Source organism: Dermacentor silvarum, chromosome 8 (genome assembly GCF_013339745.2).
Source record: "Dermacentor silvarum isolate Dsil-2018 chromosome 8, BIME_Dsil_1.4, whole genome shotgun sequence".
In the NCBI taxonomy this organism is placed as follows: Eukaryota; Metazoa; Arthropoda; class Arachnida; order Ixodida; family Ixodidae; genus Dermacentor; species Dermacentor silvarum.
In genome coordinates, this window is record NC_051161.1 from 14,361,586 (window position 1) to 14,381,900 (window position 20,315).

General features: G+C 45.5%; 1 protein-coding gene across 1 annotated transcript in view; it reads right to left on the reverse strand.

The window, feature by feature from the left end:
• The window catches only part of LOC119461954 (midasin-like), a 268,647-nt gene that overhangs the window by 148,424 nt on the left and 99,908 nt on the right, over positions 1-20,315 (reverse strand). The window contains 8 exon segments of the mRNA XM_049672349.1: positions 4,938-5,108; positions 5,172-5,363; positions 9,239-9,415; positions 11,249-11,548; positions 12,797-12,820; positions 12,822-12,920; positions 14,537-14,748; positions 15,468-15,659. Coding sequence (XP_049528306.1) covers positions 4,938-5,108; positions 5,172-5,363; positions 9,239-9,415; positions 11,249-11,548; positions 12,797-12,820; positions 12,822-12,920; positions 14,537-14,748; positions 15,468-15,659 — 1,367 coding nt within the window.

A 20,315-nucleotide genomic window follows, 5' to 3' on the forward strand; every position in this document is an offset into this window, starting at 1 on the left:
CGCCATGGCTGATTGCGCTTAGTGCTCGCAGTGATTATCAGATGGAATCCACAAAAACGAGAACAAGAGTATAAAATGTTATGGGTACCGTATTTACTTGAATAATGTACATACTTCCCTAAAAATATGCACTAAGAATATGCAATAAAAAAAAAAGAATATGCGTTCATTATGCGAGGTAAAATTTTGAGCGGATTTTTTACTGCGGCCACCTCTAAAAAAGTGCAAGTTTTGCCCAAAATGCGAACCATCGATTGCAATAGCAAATGCATAGACAGCTAGACAGTTATACGAAGTGAGGTTAGTAGTTTTATTGGCCGTATAAAGATGCAAACATTCGCTAACTATGTAACTTAACAAGCATGGTGTTAGCGCACACAGGCAAACATAACACATCACACTCGATGACCACGTACACTCGCTGTCAAAACGCTGGCGTGAGCAAGCGCGACTGCGACAGCAAGCGAAGTGACCTTCATGCTGTGTATCGCTTCAACGCAAACTGAGCGGTTTGCGGCAATTAAGCCGCAATCGTCGGCGCTGACGGCAAAAATGTGCCTGGAGTGTCCATATCGCAATAAAAGTACAAAACACACGGTACGATTTGGCATCCGATACAACTATAATCGCCGGACACCTTACCAGATGCCGAATCGTATCGTGTCTCTCCTACTTCATGTCATCAAGTTCAGGGTATGTTTAATATGCGAGTAAATATGATATTCATCCTGGAATAAAAGTCACAATTTTGACAGAAAGGTGGAGCATTGATGGTGACAGCAAAGACACAATTACACGAAGTAAGATGCGTAGCTTCATCAGTGTCACATGCGCTCAGGTAAAGATGAACACTGTCACAATCCGAGTGAACGCTTCGCACCATGTCTCCGAAACTTCAGATTACGTGACCACCAACACTACATGTGCAAGAACACAAAGCACATCAAAGCACCAACCATAGGCTCAAACTTTGCACTTGCCACAGGTACCTCTAAGGTACGGCCCGTGCATGTCCTGCATATAGACAGCATGCGCAGCCACAGCAAGGGTAGAGGAGGAGACGCATGTGCAAGGGGGAGAGGGCAGATAGGCGTTTCTCCGAGCACTCCGGAGTTAAACAGCGGGAAAAAAAATACACGGTTTTCAGTAGAACTAAGACCGGGAAATAAAAATTTTATTTATTGATACTGCAATCCCAGTATAGGATTATAGCAGAGTGGGAAAAAGAATTAAGCATTTTCACAAAACTGGCAAAATGTAAATGAAAGAAATAAGGGTGCAGGTTGAAGCTCTGTAGCCAGCATCAGGAATACAATTGAACAGTAAAGTGATGAAATTCAGTAACACACACTGATTAATATGTTGTGTGAATAACGTCAGTAACGGTTGCAACACTTCATTGTTACTGAGGTTATTCCAATCAGTAGTAGTTCGTGGAAAAACTGAGTATTTAAAACAGTTATTACTGATGCGAAAAGGAGTTAAAGCTAGCTGATGTCATTGTCGGGTCGCACAAGCAGACGAAAAATGAACTAAATGGGTGAGTTCAGTTCTGTAGTGTCTTTTAATTAATTACTGGTACATGAATTTAAGTCAACGATTTCGCTCATTTAATGTCGACAGACCAGCTTTGATTAAAAGATGTGTTACCGATGTATTTAGGTAATTATTATATATGTATCGAGCAGCCCTAGTTTGTTACATGCAAATTTCGTTATATCAAGGTTTAATAGTATCTGATATTCGTTATAAGCATACACACAGATATCGGCGGAAAAATATTGCAGTCAGGTCTATGTAAAATAAACACAAGTGGGAATAAGCAAGTGCCAATAAGACATATGAGAGCAACAATAAACATCCTGTTTTTCCATGCATAACTTGGACCCGCAGCTACAACAACCCGGAAAGAAAAAAGGAATGTGTGTAGAACCTGCAGAAATATGTCTAGGGGATGCACGACTTTTCCACGCATCTTCGACCAGCAGCTCTGTTCCTCACCTCTTCGGCAATGCTAATAATCTTCTACAGTGTAGACCGCTCATAACGTAAGTCGCCGGAGTCGCGAATATCTGCACTATAACCAAAGCAATAATATTCAAGGCCCGCACATATGCAAAACATGTGCACGGAGCCGCCACGCGTATGCAACAGTCGAGAAATGCGGCTAGAACGTTTGCATTCAATTTACAGTCGAATCTCGTTCATTCGAAATTATTCAAGCGGCGGCGCCTCTAACCGGCATTGCTCCGGCACCGCCGTAGAGTTAAAAGATTAGGAGAGACCCCTCAATGTCACACGCGAAAAAAACAAAAAAGAGAGAGAGAAAAAAGAAACGCGGCGGAAATTTCACCCTCTCTCAAATGGCAAGGTCGCCGATTCTGCGTTGCGCCGGAACATGCGTGTACATGCCGAAGTCTCAGCCACGCTACTGTAGCCATGCGTAGAAAATGGCAGTGAACCCTTCTTTCTCCTTTATGCCTCCTCTACTTTCTAATCACGTGTTGACCTTGCACGCTGCGGCTAGGGCGCAGAGGGAAGCAGCGGTGCTGTCCCAGGCCGGCCAACGGAACTGTCCCCATGCCGGCAACTGCCCGCTTCCCGATAACGGCAGAAAACGAAACTCCGAGGAGCTGGCGCTGGGCCGGCTGGAGCAGGGGCGCCTGCACAGCGGCGCGCTGCGCACGGTGACAGTCGAAAGTGAGGGAGCTACGAGGGAGGGCGAGGGGAGCCACCGACAGCGGCGGAGTTGCCGAGGCAAAATCCGCTTCCCTGCCGCCCTCCTCCCTCACATTCCACGGTCTCCGTGTGCGCCCTTCGCCGTGCCGTGCCGGCACCGCCCGCTCCCTGAAGTTTCGTTTACTGCCATTATCATGAAGCAGGTTAGCAGTTTCGTGGCCCTCGCTCGCTATGCGCGCCGTGGTATTTCACGATTCGCACTCAAGATTCTCGTTTCAGCCTAACTGGCTGTTCGTTCGCACCACGTGCCCTTCTCCTCCACTTCGTCTCTCTTTCTTGCTCGAGCACTCCTTGGGGCGCCCGTTTGAGGGGAGCGTTCGCCGTCTCCGCTGACTTCCGTACTCCCAGGCAGCGGCACTGTAACCGGTATTTCGTTTCCCGCAACTGCACTATAAGCAATACGTGTATACATGGAGTGCTATGGGAAAATTAACAGGAGTCTGAAAAGACCACACTATATCCGGTCCTGCACTATAAGCGGTTACGTTATAAGTGGTCTATACTGCACTATGCTGTAAAGGACTGCCATTGCACGCAGCACTCATGATTCGAGTTCTGGTTTGATGGCACCGCATGCACTATTTGCCAACTGCTAACACAGCAAAAACGCAAAATGGCAATCAGAAAACAGGAGGCAAATGGGCGACCATGAAAGAGACAGAGAGCTTCAAACACGCGCAGGTGGAATTTTCTAAAGGATAACAAAACTGTGCGACGAAGTGTTCTCACGCTGGATCGGCATGCTGGCTTGCTTACTGCAATCTAACTGGCCAAGCCGCTGCCAAAACACGCGCGTGCGTCCAGTACAGGTCATGTCAAGTTGCTAACGCTGAGTTTTGCTGCTGGCAGACTTTTCGGACACGGAGGGGCCACACGTGGATCCACACTCCGCAACTACGATTGTCAGTCTAGCCTATATGCATGTCTGATTTCTTGTTCGATCACCAATAAGGTCTACGAGTGCAAACATATTGATGGTGAGCTTCTTGCAACAGCTTGTCACCAGCCACCCTGCCGGCCGCACTGCTTAGGCTGCTAGGCCTAATCAGCACCTTTTCAGCGGGAGTTGGCAACCAAAGCTGTGGATTCTTGCCAGTAGACATTTGTTATAACATCCACAAAGCTTTACAAGAATTAATCTGCTGACAGACCGGGCTTAGACTCGGTTACTAAGAATTTCTTTGATCAGGTCGAAAAACCAAAGTGTACTGAACTTTTAAATCTGCATCAGCACAATGTAATAGCAGCACATGCTTGACTACACAAAAACTACACAACTATAGAATGCTAACAACCAAATACTGTGCACTGCTCTTGCTTTAATGAACATCTATATGCATATTAGTTTGCAGCATTAGTAAAAAAAAAAAAAAAGCCAACAGATGTCTTGGGAGTCAATTTAAATTTTAAGTAACAATATGAGTGAACATATGAAAAGTGCTGATCATCAGACTAAAAAGAGGCACAGCAAAGGCACCCATTCAAAAGGCCCAAATTTGCTGGTGAATGGAAGCAAATTGTCCTTGTTAAAATGAGAGCATAAGAGAAGCCTAATCTCAGTTTATTTAGTACACCAATCCTACACCTCATGTACATCGACCTGTTTGTTTAGTACCATTTTCAGTGCCACTGAAGAAGAGATAACATAGCACTCAGAAGAACAGCTCATGTTCCCTGAAGTGAACATTGACACATCTTCCTGTTCAATTTGTGTGCAACTTTGTACTGGTATGAAGAATACTGTCATGTATGTGACCTCTGAGGTGTGTGGAGCAGCATAGGGCAAACATTTATGCCCTCTTCAGAGAGATGAATTTTATCTATTCAATTTTTCTCAGTGCAGGCATGTTTAATGGTTGGAACTGCAGCATTCACATCACACTTCATCATTGGCTGGGGCGAAAATTGCTCAAACGCTGACGTTTTTCACCTTTAACCAGTATGTTTTAGCGACATATTTTTCGGTTAACTTTGGCTGAAATAGCAATTTTAGAATCCTAGTTAGGCTGCTGGGTAATTATTTATTTGAGGCATTAATATGCTTGTTTGTTGTCATAGATGTAAAAATTAACTTCTTTTCTCCCTCTCTCCTTTTGCAGGGAGACCACACTGTGATGGCCTACAGGCGTACCTGCCAAAATGCTACATGACAATCTTCCAGAGAAAAAGACAAGTGTTTGCAGCTTGCAGAAACTTACTTGCTCGAAGCTACCAAGAAGTTCAAGAGCATCGGTTGATGTGCCGATTGACAGGACTGCCAGGGGACGACCGGCCAGCCTGGCCAGGCTTCGCACCAGAGTCGTCTTCCCGCTTCCCGATGGACTGACAAGCAATGTAGCCAGGCCATTTTCCAGGCACTTCGCCAGGCCCTGAGTTACACAGAAACAAATGACACTTAATGGACAAAAGTGCGAAATCTCAGGCTAACTCACCTCCATGGCAGGTGCCTGAATGTGGAGGAGCCGCAGATCTTCGAGCGCTTTGCAGCTCAACGAGGGATCCTGCACTGGAGTTCTACGAGGCAAAATGGCACCGCCAATGCTCAGCCAGTGAGGAGTCACGTGCATCTTGGGTGGCCGTTCTTGGGCTGCCTCACCAAACACTTGTTTGTAAATGTCCAACACCTGTTTAGGCAGGAACAGGGTAGGATGAGGGATGAAGAAGAGAATCGATGCTTATGGTAGCTCCCTCGTGTTAAGCCACAGGTGTGCTGCAGATGGGTCTTACAGAGCAGAGCAATTACCTTGGTCCAGACATATTTCCCAAATCTCATGTGCTGTCTGCCTGAAGACTTCAATAATGGTTGACATAGTTAAATGAGCCATTTAAATGATGTGCTTGATTGAGACACTAGTGAATCATGTGCATTAAAATGGCAGCGTTTTTAAAACGCACCTAATAGAACATAATCTGAATCAACAGTTGCTATCTGCCAATTTTAAATGTGATTTTCATGTGAATAGGGTGGCAGGTGGAGAAAGTAACAATGGGGTTAATGCCAGCGAAATTACAGTAGCTGGAAAAAATTACTGAATAGGAATATAGTGCCGTGATCACATGAAAACTAAAAAAATCATAGGAACTAGATAGACCCTGAAAAAATGAACCAAGGGTGATTTGGTTTTTGCATTAACAATGTTTCTGCTCTTTGTTGTGTTTCAAGCATGTGGATGCCAAAGCAGGCATAGATAATGCTGTTTTGAATATGCATAAGGCTGTTTCAAGCTGTATGGATGCTTACAGTAAAGCAGGCCCAACAATGAAATCACTTGGATGTTCGTGCAGTGGGGCCACCTGACAACAGATAAACAACTTTTCAAAGGTACAAAATTTTAAAGATCCTGTTTCCCTGTATCCCCACGATGTTGGCGAAAACACAAATGTTTGCATCTTGGTTTCTTTTAAATATGTGAATGGAGACAAAAGTATGTGTCAGACAGAAGTGTCACATGTGTTGCTGTTGAAACTATATCCACTAGCACTAAGCCTGTAAAACCTGCAACATGGTAACAACACAGATACAATAATACCGACAATTTTGCCACTTGCAAACAAATACATATTGTGTGCTTAAAAATGCAGCGAACTGAATCAATTTAGCTAATTCTGAGTGCATGTGTTCAGTTCTTCAGGGCAACTCATTAAGGATACACCATTCAAACACATTTCAAGCCCACAAATAGAGACGCATTGCATTTCATTAGTTCACAATATAGGTAATCATAACCCAAATAAACCTCAATATAACGAACTTCAAATAAAGAAATTTTCTACATAACAAAGTATTCAACTTTTTTGTAACTTCTTGTTTATATAACACCATGTGTTTAGAACCTCACTATAGAGAAGTGTGTTGATACACAATTTCAATATAATCAAATTTCACTGACGCCGCGATGGAATACCAAAACATCCAGTGGAAATTTCCGCGGACACAGATGGTCAAATGGTTCAATTACAAGTGGCTGCTTGCGTACGCGCCACTCAAATCGTGCGCCACACCCAGGAACTAGCGTTGAGCCAGAGCAGCGTCATGTTCCATATAAAGTCCAAGTGCGATAACATCTTATCGCGCCATAGGCACTTTATGCTTTTGGTGCGACTGAAAGGCATGCGAGGGTGAGCCGAAAAGGATGGTGGCTTGATGAGCGCAATCTTCCGGCGCGAGCAAGGAGAAAGGTGGTAGCGAGCTTGCGGTAATGCAAGAGGGACGGGCAGGTTACAGCGCGCCTCCTTTTTTGCTGTGGCTTCGCATGGCTATCATGGCAGCTGAGAGAATACGCAGCCCGCACGCCCAGTTTTAGAGATAATCAGCCGCGTGTGCAAAGAGTGGGCGTGCCGAGGGCACAGCATCATGTGCACTGTTTCTCGCATGTTTACTACTGGATGTTGCGTAATCTCAAGTTTCGAAGACACATTGAAGTGAGAGGTAGATGAAGCATTCGCTCCGTGCTGCTGGCGTTTTTCACGATAGCGTTGTCCCACTGCGGGCAATGCTATCAGCCTCGCAGGCAAAGTGGACGTGAAAGCATGGTTGGCTTCACTTCGTACTGCCGATGTGAAGATATCGTCGACACGGCATGCAACCTTATCTTTCATTGCCTGCTCTAAACTTCAACAAAATGAATTTTGGACTTTTACAAGTTTGCCTTTTCTTATTGCCTCATAATTACGAAAATACTGCGGCCCCTTTCCTGTAAGTAAAATCCATCGGAGGCTGTACTTATTTGTATGAAAGGTCGAATTTCAATACAACGAAATTTCGATGCAACGAGGCACGTGGCCAATTTTAGCGATTTCGTTATATTGAGGTTTAACTGTAAATTTTTCTTTTTGAGCTGTCAAAAGTCACCCTTTGTGTTTTATTCATACAAATTCAGCATACATCTCTTTGGCTAATTTGCACAAAAAATGTCTAATACAAAAGACTAATTCAAATACGATGGAATGAACCCTTTATGAAAACAGGGTTCGTACAGAACAACCGACACAAAATTCAAGAGTTTGAAACAAACTTCAGTCATAACATAAACTAAAAAATATTCAAATCTCCTTAGTTGAATTATTTATACCTAAGCAGCAACAGTCGATGTGGATACACCAGACTGCAATTGCTTAGCGAAACTCCCAAACAAGAATCGTTTCCTGATATGCAGCATCCACGGCGTTATGCCCATGCAGAGTTTGAATGTTTAGAAGTCACCCCAAGCCCAATTTTTAAGAAAATCAAGAGGAGCGCATTGAATTTCAGGTAGTGTTAAGGGCCGTTAAATTTATTTTTCCAATTTCAAGGAATTTACGAATTCGGTGAAAAGTGTGAAGCTGCCTTCTAGCTCAAGCTGAAACATGGTTAGAGCAACATTGTGAGGCAAGCAGAAAGCAAACATTACAAAGGAAACCACAAAACACACTAGCCAATGAACATGTTGCTCGAAGTAGAAACATTATCAATTCCTAATGATTTCCATGGTGACTGAACAATTTCAGCACTAAAATGTACTACAGTGGAATCTCGATGATATGATCACGGCTAATACGAATTTCCGGATGATACGAATTTTTCTGTGGTCCCGGCCAAGCCCCATTACTTTGCAACATGCTAGAGAACAGTTGTTACGAATCGATTTTCGACCTGCGTCGGTTGATACGAATAAACGCCGCCCCACCGACGGCCACGAAAGAGAACAGCGTGCAGTAAGGCGCTTTCTCCCTTTCCCTTTTGGTGTGGACGCGGCGCCGGATAGCACGGAGGCTGCTACTGGGCGCGAAGAGTTTGAAGAGGTGGCGCCATGGTTTACGAAACAGACAACTGCGATTGCCATCTTGCCCCTGCCACAGCAGCAACCAATGGAGCAACCAATGGAGCAACCAATGCCGCAACTAATGCCGTGCTGAAAGGCAGCAACCGATTGGCTGCCTTTCAGCACGGCAGCCAATCGGAGGCCCGCTTTCATCGGAGGGCCGTGTGACTACCTGTTGCAGAACTGCGCTTTTGTGTTTGTGCGTTTGTTACAAGATGGCGACGACGGACGAATTGAGAAGCGGAACGGCGAAACTTTGAGCTTTCTAACGATACCAAGATGGCGGTGCTCGGTGGCGGGAAATATGAGATATGTCTCCGTGAACTGGGGTGATCTTGCGTGATTTAAAGCTGTTTTCTTGTCCTGCGCACTGACAAATTAATCTTTTTCGGCCAACTTCTAGTACGTTTTCAGCCAAACAATTTTGATACAGCGTAGATTAGGCATTGCAGATACCGAAACGCGTGGTTTTAAAAAAAGCTATTTTTCTCGCGATTTTCGCGATCTGATCGCCACGTCCTCCCTTAATTTAGCTAGTATTAATTGTGTTTCAATGATACGAATTTCGGCTAATAAGAATATTTTTCGTGACCCCGTGAGATTCGTATCATTGAGATTCCCACTGTATACTATACATAAACCTTGCTATACATAGCTATACATAAAACCTTGCAAATGTTGGCAGTGCCTACACTGACCCTGCTTCGATCCTTAGGTGTGCGCATCCGTGCAGCATAGACGAGACCAACGTGAGCGCCTGGCTCTGGAGGGCCTCGTTCCATGAGGCAAGCCCACCGGGAGATGTCACGCAGGTTGAACTCCCACGGGCTTCCAGAGACAGCCCAGAGCTTTTGGCTTTGCACCTGATCAACCAACTAGGGGAGCAAAGAACGTATCACTGAGTATCCCATGATGAACAATTTTCTATGCAGCAAAGGCATCATGACTACACAGAGGCAAGGAATTGTTCCAGAACCAAACATGCCCTTCTGCTGCACGCTTTTATTTCCACTGACTTATTGCGAATTGAGCACACAGCAGTGCTGGCGAAGCAGGAGAACTTAGTTACTAGGCATTAGGATGGCTATCGGTTTGGCATTCAACAAGGACCAGACAAAGGCAATTAAGATTTTTATAAATTGCTCGAGGTTTTGCACATGATATATCTCACCTGATATAAACACATTACTTACAAAGATTTATTCCACAAAACTACTATACAGTAGAACCCCGCTGTTACGTTCCCGGGTGCTGCGTTTTCCCGGCTGTTACGTCGTTTTCGGCCGGTCCCGGCACAGCTCCCATAGAACCCAATGCATTGGTAACCCCGCTGTTACGTCGCAACTGTGGGACCGTTCCTGCATCATACGTTGCGAACTGCCACACCACGCCGGCCCGAGCGGCCATTTTGACTTTTCATGTCGCTTGGCTTGGTTGCTTGACGATGGCATTGGCCGCCCAAAGTGCTGGGGGCGACATTTATTACGTATTTTCGGTTTCCGCCAGCAAAAGTATGGCCTTTGATATCCGATTTTGCTATCTAAAGATTATGTCTATGACGCGTTGCGGCCCTAAAACTGGTTTTGGCTCATAGATGTTCCGTATAAAGTCCAAGGGCGATAACGCCGTCGCCGCGCGCCGTATGCTTTCTTTCGCGCGCGAGACGCAGTCGTCGGCTCCCCTCGCACGCTTTCACTCGCACATACAGCATACGTCGCCGCGCGCCGTATGCTGTATTTGCGAGTGAAAGCGCGCGAGGGGAGCCGACGACCGCGTCTCGCGCGCGAAGAGAAAAGCAGGGAGGAAGCGCGCCTCCTTTCGTTGCGCTCGAGGCACCAGCGAGGGAGCGAAGGGGGGGGGGGGGGGGGTAGCGGGCAGCGTTGTGCCCTGGCATCATACTGCGCGGCAGCGCGCGCGCGGTCCCTATCTTGAAAGCGATCTGCGTGGGGGCAGATTCTACGCAGTGTAGGTGCGTCGGCGGCTCGTGGCTTTGTGCGTGCTGTGTGTTCTCGGCGCTCAGTTTGGGTTGAAGCGATAGACAACAGCACGAAGGTCACTTCGCTCGCTTCTGCAGCGGCGCTTAACTGCGCGTGTCCGCGCTCATCGAGTGTGATGTGTTCATGTTTGCCTGTGGGCGCTGACACTATGTTTGTTAATTGGTTAATAACCGAATGTTTACAAGTTTATACAGACGATAAAATTACTATTCTTACTTTGTATAGTTCATCGCAATCGATACTTCGGCTGTCGGGCAAAACTACTTTTTGTCGCACGTAAGAATTAAAATAATATTGTGTGCAGTTTAACACTACTCCCATTTCTCAATTTTTCCTGTTTCCTGGCTCTTGCGTTTCCCGGCTCTTACGTTTTTTGTTTTTTTTTTACGGTCCCGTGAAAAACGTAACAGCGGGGTTCTACTGTATAATGTTTTTTATAAGCATAACCGATTTGAACCAGAAATAGCATAAAGCCTTCATGTGACATTGAAATTGGAGAGTGGTAACTGCAACAGCAACCAATGAAGCATCTACAATACCAGCAATGCAGTTCCTGCTGCAAAGTATGCATCCACATTGAAGATTTGGTTATGTTACAAGTTTTTTTTTTTTTTTTTATCGCCACAGACATTCTTACATTGGTGGCACTATTCTGTGAGTGCACATAATGCTTCTTAAGCCTACTCTTAGAAGCACACAGATGGCACTTACCATCTCATTGAAAAGAACCATGTTGGTCAGGGTGTCTTCAGGCAACATGGGGTGCAAGTACCGCGCAAGGGTTTGAAGGTCATCTCTGCTCAGGGGCTCCAGGCTCAGCTGAACAAAGCGATTGAGGAATGAGCGAGGCAAGCCACGTCGTGCTCCACCCTGTCGATACGGGTTTTGGCAGCCAAAGAACCGTGAACGGCCCACAGTGAAGCTGCGGTTCAACTCGGGCACAAAGACTTCACCCCGGTGGTCGAGGCATGCGTTGAGTCCCTCAAGAACACTCTGAGAGGCCAGGTTCAACTGAAACAAAGAAACATGATGGTTAGTGAATGAGACAGCAAACACTGTCTGATGGTGGCAACCTAGCATTGATAGAAGCACAGACGTGGTCGACGCTCAGATGCCCTCATAAGGAACACATGCCCCGTAATAGCCACTACTGTGATGAGAACAAATAGACTCCGCAAGCTTAGCTTAATTTTTTTCTTTTTAATAGCGCAGTGATTAGTGTCGCATACCAAGTTGTTTACATAATGTCCTCAGCAAGTTTCAGCTACTTCAACTGCATTTCGACTGGTGACATGCGGTTTCAAAGAGGCTTGTACCAAATCAAGAATAATTCAATGTTGGGCAAGTTGGTCTTGCTTTGCTGATAAGGAAATTTAGTGCAACAAAAAAACGTCTACTGTGTCTTCCCTTCCTTGCGTGTGCTGTCTTTTTGTTGCACTAATTTTCCTCATCAGCAATTGTAGCAAATAAACACACAAGAAGACCGATGACTAGCACATGCATGAAAGGTCGGAGAGAACAAAACTGCAATGATTGAAATGTGCGCGTTGGTTTGTGAAGTTCGTCTATAAGCTGAGTATATTCATGCACCAAGCACATGGTTGATTCTGCTTGAGATCCAGTCTCTTCCCATCATTGCCAAACTTGCTGCTCATAGCGCATAATTTTCGGAGACTACAATTGGCACTACTACTGTAACACTAGCAGTGCCAATTGTAGCTTACTGTTGCCACTGCATTGCATGATGTATGCAGCACTGCTAGTTGCTGCATACATCAATTCTCGAGAAATCTCGGCGAACAAATGGTGATTTAAAATAACGCCATTCACAATGAACAGAAACGAGAACTTGAGAACAACAACTTGTGTGATGCTCATGAAAGAAGTGTCATTATGTTGCATTCTAAGCCAGTGTAATTTATCAACCAGTGTGCTTGCACTCAAGTCAAAAATACAAGAAAGAAAGGATGCAATCTACTACTCCATTAAAGACCCTCGACAGTTCAAGCGGGTGACGCGGGTTGGCCATGCCTATTACCTGACCACCAAATTTGGTCAACCTCATAAAAAAGGCTCATTACTCTCCTCTTTACACCCTCCACAAAAAGTGAAGCACATCTGCCGACCGTTTGAAAAGACTTGCTAAATGCAGTACTGTTACAGCAAGCAAGCTGTTCTAAAATAAATTTCCAACACAGTAGTATCTCATTTAAAGAATGAAAACGGGACATCTCACGGTTTGAAAACTGCGCAACTCACTTCATCCAGTAGGATCCAGTGACCCTTCTCGAAGGGCTCGCAGCAGTGGTCCGTCTCTCCAGGCAAATTGCCCCACTGTTTGGTTTTCCGCAGGGAGGTCAGCACCAAATAAGTCGGAAATGTCCTGCGTTTTGGAGCACATTAATATCACACATGCCTAGGTTGCCCGACCATCCACAATGAAAAATTCAGGCACAGCCAGAGTGCGATGAGACAGTTTCATGTGCACCAAAATGCAAAGAGATGTGGATGCAGTGTCACTATCAGATTCACTAGGAATGAGTGAATAACAGCATGTCATCGCTACACACATTTTACGCAGCAAGCGCCAACAACTTTACACATAGCATAAAATTTCAAGGACACTGCCATGCTGGGCAACAAGTTAGCCATGAATGTTTACAAAAAAAAAAAAGTGCTGCTATCATTATCCCTGTCATGCTGAGGCAACAACGATTGTTAGGATGCATGTTCAACACGTTCTCATTATGCATCCTAACAAATGCTGTGGTGAGAAAAAGCTGCCAATACATACAATGTGAGTGATGAGTGTTGACCAATGTGTTGCCAGTATGACAGAGTAACTGGTGGAATCCACGTCAAGGCAAGTTCAGAATCCCACCCAATATGATTGTTGTATGGTATAGTGTTGTGCAAGGCAAGAGATGTTACACTTTCTGCTGTTGTATTTATGTGCAGTGGAATTTGAGAAAAGAATAAAGAATGCTTGAGATGCTTTGTGCTGGTGGATAGGATAATTAACTTTTTTAAATAATAATAAATGTCTGCCTCCTAACAGTGTTGTTTTAATGTTTTCAGACATTTCATGAAGGTCAATTATGTGTTCACCTTGCAGTGTGAAGCAAGAATGTTGAGTGCCAAAGGAAAGTAAGTTTATATTGTTCCTTATAACAAATGTTGATCGAAATGTTTGTAGCATGTAATATATTTCACATACAATGTGTGTTTCTATCCCAGCGTACAATGTTTCCAAATAATAAAGTTGTTCCCAAATTATTAGTAGCCCACTTTTCCTTCATACAAGAAGCATCCATTTTGTCGCCAATTTATGCGGCCACAACTGGTACAGTTACTGTGGCCATAAGTACCAAACATGTGAAGAGATTTCACGAAGATATTTAAACAGCAATGCTAAGTTTCATTGTAGTGTGACACTCAAATGGCCAAATGTCATCTTTCATAGCAGTACACTTACTTAGACTGTGAGAACCGTTACTGCCAGTCAGCTCATTAGACCACCACCAACAGTGGTAGCAGGATATCCTCATAAGATCGGAGCCCAGTCAGTCCATTATGTCCACAAATTTGCTCAAACCATCTTAATCACATGCCCCTTGTGCAAAACAGTTCAGGAAATCCACATCATATCAGACCATTTGCGAAATTTTGCCAGTAACACAGACCTTAACCTTTTCTCTGTTGATGCAAGTTTTACAAATTACTGAGGCCATTCTCAACATGTCAAATAGGTGAAGTGCCTGAACACAGTTCACAAAAACAATAGTTAGGTTGTCGCCTTATACTGTATTACTGATGGGCAATTATACATGCACAATAAACATGAAAGGGGGGCAAAGCTCTCGAGATAAATTTTGATTATATACACAATACAAGTAAGGGCCTTGCTCTGCAGGTGAATGCATGGGGGTTATTTACTTTTGTTTAGGCCCAATGTCAGTGGCAGCAGAGTATGCCTAAAAATGAGGGAACGGCACATACCGTTTGTTCAGAAAGGTTGATGCGGGTAAGTAGGTTACCCGTGGCTCTTGCCAGAGCAATTACCAGGCTGGTTTTGCCCACTCCAGGTGGGCCCTCGAGCAGAATGGGCTTCTCCAGCTGGAGAGCTCGCACCAGTCGCAGTGCATTCGCACGTGGTGTGCATGCTTGGAGGCTGTAGTGAGCATGTGCCAGAGGGCATGGTCCCATAGGCCCTGCACACATGATCACCCAGTTGACACACACCACTCTCTTGCTGAGCTTTGTGGCTTATCCTCTTGCAAAGACATGAGCCTTCCATTAGACAAGCATTTGAGAAGAAAAAGAAAGCATTTTGTAGGCAGCTGGCTATCTAGCATTGTTTGGGATCGCAATAGCACGATGTATCCATGAAAGGTGACCAGTAGTGCTTGCGGTATGGGCATGTGTGTGTGACAACAACATGACAAAGGGACGTAGACAGCAGCATGACGACAACTATGATGGCATGAAGATGACTGTGACGATGACAGCGCGACAATGGCCATGTGACTATGATGGCATGACAACGATGGCATGTGTCATGTTGTTCACCTCCCCTACTCCCTACTGATACAGCGAGATGAACCATGGAAGATAGAAACATGCTTAATAAAAAGACACCGGAAGAGCCAAAAATGCTTCAGATTTAAATATAGGGGATTTCAAGAACATCCATCAAGTTAGAGTGCTTTTACTGCTATTTCACACATTTTCTCTGTGCTCCACTCATGTCAAGTCATGTCAGGAGCAAGATCTAGACGTGTCAGAAGCTAGCTAAGCAGTTAATGCATGATGGTAGGGCATTGCATACTGACCCTACAACCAACAGCTTCTGTCATCCCGCATCTTGTAGTGAAATCTGTGCTTTACAAAAACGTTTTGTTGCAGTTAACATTGCAGCTTGCTCACTTGCCTGAAGTAAGATGAAAAGGGCCCACATGTAAGCCGCTGGCATCTTGAGACACAGTCACGTCAGCTTCTTGGAGAGCTTGCTCAGCATCATCTGGAATTTCAGCCAACTGCTGCCTCAGCTGACTGCCCAGCATGTCTAGAGCACGCCTTCGCAAGGCAGCCACTGCACTGGTTTCATCACTGCTTGTAGTGCCTGAAAAATGAACATGAGTGCTCAGAAGAAGTATCAAAATACAGAGAAAGGAAACTGTGGTTAACTGACAGGATGAAAAAGAAACCAGATACAGTAGAACCCTGTTTATAAGGACCAAGGTTAGGTCCACTATAACAATGCGTGAGTCGGCGAGCGAAAGAACAAGTAACCGGTCAGGCCGATGGAGGGAGCGGAAGAGAATATATTATTATTATTCTTTTTTTCTAACCTTGCAGCACGCAGCACGAGGAACGAGGCTCATGCACCTTAGCGCGCCATAAATAAAAGGCGGCCGATGAAGATGACGATGGCCGCTCGAGGGCTCCCCCCCCCCCCCCCCCCTTTTAGGATAAGCGCAGCGATGCACGGGCACCCAAGAAACGGCCTTTAGAGTCAGGCGCTCGGGTAAATCCTATGTTTCCACGGTGGTGAAGTGGTCGAAAGCGCATAATGCTGGTGAGGTCGCCAGGTAGGCGGGTTTGACTCTGTCGATAGCCAAGACTTCGTCACGTCCGTTGAGCTCGATGGTGACAGTTTTTTCTGTCTGGCTGAGCACCTTAATAGGGCTGTCGTAGGGAGGCGTAAGGGAAGGTCAGATGCCTTCATGCCGGACAAAAACGTGGCTCGCTGTAGTCATGTCCTTGCTGATAAAAACGCCAGTCGACAATGCATCCCGGCTAGCGCAAGGACGCAGGCGTGAAAAGAGGAAGCGGAGCTGATGAACGCAACTATCTGGATCGGGCGTGGCGACAGAAGCTGGCGCGTAAAATTCACCAGGCATACGCAACGTAGTGCCATAGACCATTTGCGCAGTTGTGCAGCCGAGGTCCTCCTTGAAAGAACAAGGAACCGGTCAGGCCGATGGCAGGAGCAGAAGAGACTATATTGCTACGAGACAGACTTCAGCCTGGGGCAGACTACGAAGAAGACGGTTCTTTCTGGTGCTGGTGGCTGTCCACCATCTCGGCCACTGTGGCTCTCACATACTGTAAATACAGTGTAAATAGTCCCGCCTTGTGTCGTTTTACGTAACAATATTTTATTCTTCTTCTGTTTTTCTAACCTTGCAGCACGAGGAACGAGGCACGTGCCCATGCACCTGAGCGTGCCATAAATGATGATGATGAAAATGTATTTATTGTAGGATGGCTCAAAGGCCTATTATGTGGAATAGCCATAAATAAAAGGCGGCCGATGACGATGGCCGCTAGACCGTTCACACATTTGGGGAAAAAAATGCGAGAAAGTAAGTATTAATCAGGAAAATGTACAATCAGAAGTCACTAAAAAATTTGGCAGACTCAAGTGTAATTTACATCTACATAATGCGAAGCACTGCAGCACAAGACGCCGATGTGCGCTGATCTGGTGATGCCGATCGGCCCAAGATGCACATTGTCGTTTTTGCAGCTTCGTCAAGCTTACGTCCCCGCTCCTCGAATTCAGTCTGGGTCAGCAGTTTCTTTAGGAGTGCGTTTGGGCGAGAAGTTTTGATGTGCCCACTTAGCAAGAATTGTTTAGTGAGAACACTAAGTTTAACTCGAAAACTTTATTTGCACTGGGTGCCTCACAAGCCGAGAATTGTGGGGACCTTAGCCATGTCAATGCTCTTTCCTTCCCCGCCTGCTCTCTTTCTCTCATTTTTCTGTTCCCCCTTTCCCGTGCCCCAGCTTAGGGTAGCCAACCAGACGCTTTTCTGGTTAACATTCCTGCCTTCTGCCTTTCTTTCGACCTCCTTCCTCTTTACATCAAGCAAGCTAATGTCATTGATAAAGGGGGAGGGGATTCAACCTTGCTGGTGTGACATTATTATAGGTTTATAGCACACATTCACAGACAGAGACAGACAGGAAGGCACAATACTTTGAGCAATGTGTTTGTTTGCATATGTCGGGTACTTTCTTTTTAGACTACAGCAAACCTCATTACAATGAAGTTGAAAGAGGAGGTGAAATTAGTTCGTTATAACCTTTGCTTTGTTACATACATTGTTGCCCTTTACTGCAATATACGCCCAATGGCATGCACAACTTTAAACATACATAGAAGAAGATAGCTTTGCAGCCCACAGAGCCACTACATGGTCGTGTATGGGATTAAATTTTAACAAAACAGCTAAATAATTTTTGGCGTGTGCAACACAACTTCTTAACACCTGAAGTGACTGCCTTTACATTAGCTGCCTTGTGTTCCAATATGATGGCGTCTCGTTTCCACTTTCCACTTGGCTTGTCTATAGTGTCGTCAAACCGGTAAAACAGCGACGCGGTCAAAGAAAACAGCTTGCAATGTGTGTCGTGAACAAAGCCCGTGATGGTCGAGCAGCACGTGGCCCACAACACAGCATGCAGACTATGCAGCTGCTCCAGGCTGATCCGCCGCACTCCCGTGGCTCCGCTGCATGAGTCACAAAGCCAATAAACCTCGCCAGGCCAGCCAACTGTGGCCTCTGAGATTGCACCGGCGCCTATGTGACAGTGGATTCCTGGCACAAGTTGGGTGCAGCTAGAGTTGGCCCCCAAGATCGCACCTATGAAATCTCAGCCTGTGCGGCGGCGCAATGAGCAAGAGAAGTGCAAAGGCGATAATGAGCACAAGCTTACATACAGCTACGCACAGTGTTGGGAAAGACCAGTGTTGCTCGACGGCACATTCAGCACGAGGATGCTGGAGTTTTGAACTTTTCCACTTCACGTATGCCGAATCCCGTGGAAAGCAATATATTTGGCTTGCAAGGGTTGGGTATATTTTTATTTCAGCGACAAATCTAGCTCGTTATATCCACTGGCAGGACACCTTTACTTTGTTAAAAGAGGATTTTAAATACATGGATCTCTATGGGACTTCAAGGGAATTCACTTACTTCGTTATATCCTGTTTCTTATAACGAGGTTTGAGTATATAGAAAATTTCAAAATATTCGCTTGTGGCAGGTTGCACAATTCGAGTCCTTGAGCTGTATAACATAAGAGGCGGACATTACTTGCATGAGAAATCAAAATGCATATTGGACTAATTGCAGTTAGAGTCAAATCTGGTTATATCAAAGTTCGATATGGGGCATAATTCGATATCAACATTCTAATGAATAGAACAACATAAAAGCACATACCATTTGTAACAGCACATTATTGACAAAATGGACCTACTTTCAGTTTACTTTGGCATGCAATAGTCCCAAATCTGCTTCAATATCTTCGTTGCTTGAAAGAGCATGCATTTTTCCACATTGTCCAAGGACGCAGAGCAGCTTAGGATGCAGCCTTTCACGTTTGTGCAAAAGCGCCAGTACAGGGCAAGTACGTTGAAGCAGGGGGGTGCAGGATTCGAGTTGTTGTCCTTATTGTTCCCTTCACTTGAATCCAAATTCACGATGGCAGTGATGAAGTCCTCCTGCTGAAGCGCTCCTGCGGTCGTGGCACCTTCGTGTGCGGACACACTTGTTGATTGTTGACCCATCAACGGCTTCTGGAAATGCTGACTGCTCCAAACTTCGTTGAAACCGGTGACTGCTTCGTTGCACTCATCAGAACACCTTTCATTGTCTTCACCAGGAACGTGAAAACCAGCATAACGGAAGCATTTATGTATTGTTTCCTTCTTAATGTCAGCCAAGAATGCTGTGGCGATTTCAGATTGATTTTCTCGCCGTATTTGACTCAATAATTTTCAACTTCGCAGTGAATGGCAGATTCTGCTTCGTGGTCGCCATCACGCAAAAACAAAAAGTAACGTGGGAGAAAATAACACAATATGAAAGCACAAACCTCCACAAGCCTCAAAGGTGCAGGAAAAGAAGCTACAAAGATGAGAAACTCTGATTGGCTGTATAAGCAAACTCTGCAGGGCAGGCCAGGATCATTTGTCGTAGGGGGGTGCCCAACCGCGGCACAGTATAGCTGCACAGGTGCTGCTGGGCCATATCACTTGTTCTGAAGGGTTGTTCGCAGCGCCGCCCAGCCGCCTCTCAGGAAAGCCAACTTCTGGGGCAGTTTCCACTGAAGTTCGATGTATCGGTAGTGGCTGCTACACTTGTTCGATGTAACTATACTTTCTTGCTATATATTTTCATTGTAACTTTACGGTATTCAGAAATTTTTCGATATAGTCAAGTATGACTGTATTGCAACCAACAAATTACAGCTGCTGAGTTTACAAACACTTAGAACAGGGGTTCTCAAGTATGTTCGTTCCGGGGGACCCTGCTAAGCTCCATGAAGCTGCTCTGAAGTGCTCTTGGGACAAAGGAACGACAAGACAGTGGTGCAAACAAACAAAGGGGCATTTATTGCGCCTTTAATACACTAATGCACGCTAGCCGAATTACTACCTATAGAATATTCACATGGGCGCGCGACACATCAAGGAAGGCCGACTCACCGCGACCTGATAGCGAGCGAATATGTTCGCCCCATGCTGTGACACCATCGCCTAGTCGCTCACGTGTACAGTCATGCGAACGGTGGCGCGTTCTAACGATCCGTGTTCGTCCATACCGGTGTCCTGGTCTTAGCCTCACGAGTAGGTCCCGTGAAGCGGGCCGGCGCACGCGCAAAGCGTTCGTGCGTGTTGGTCGCCGATCCCAAGCGGAAGCACTTTCGACCTTTTGCTCCCAAGTCACCCCGCCGTTCGGTGGCGTTAGCATCGTGACACTCG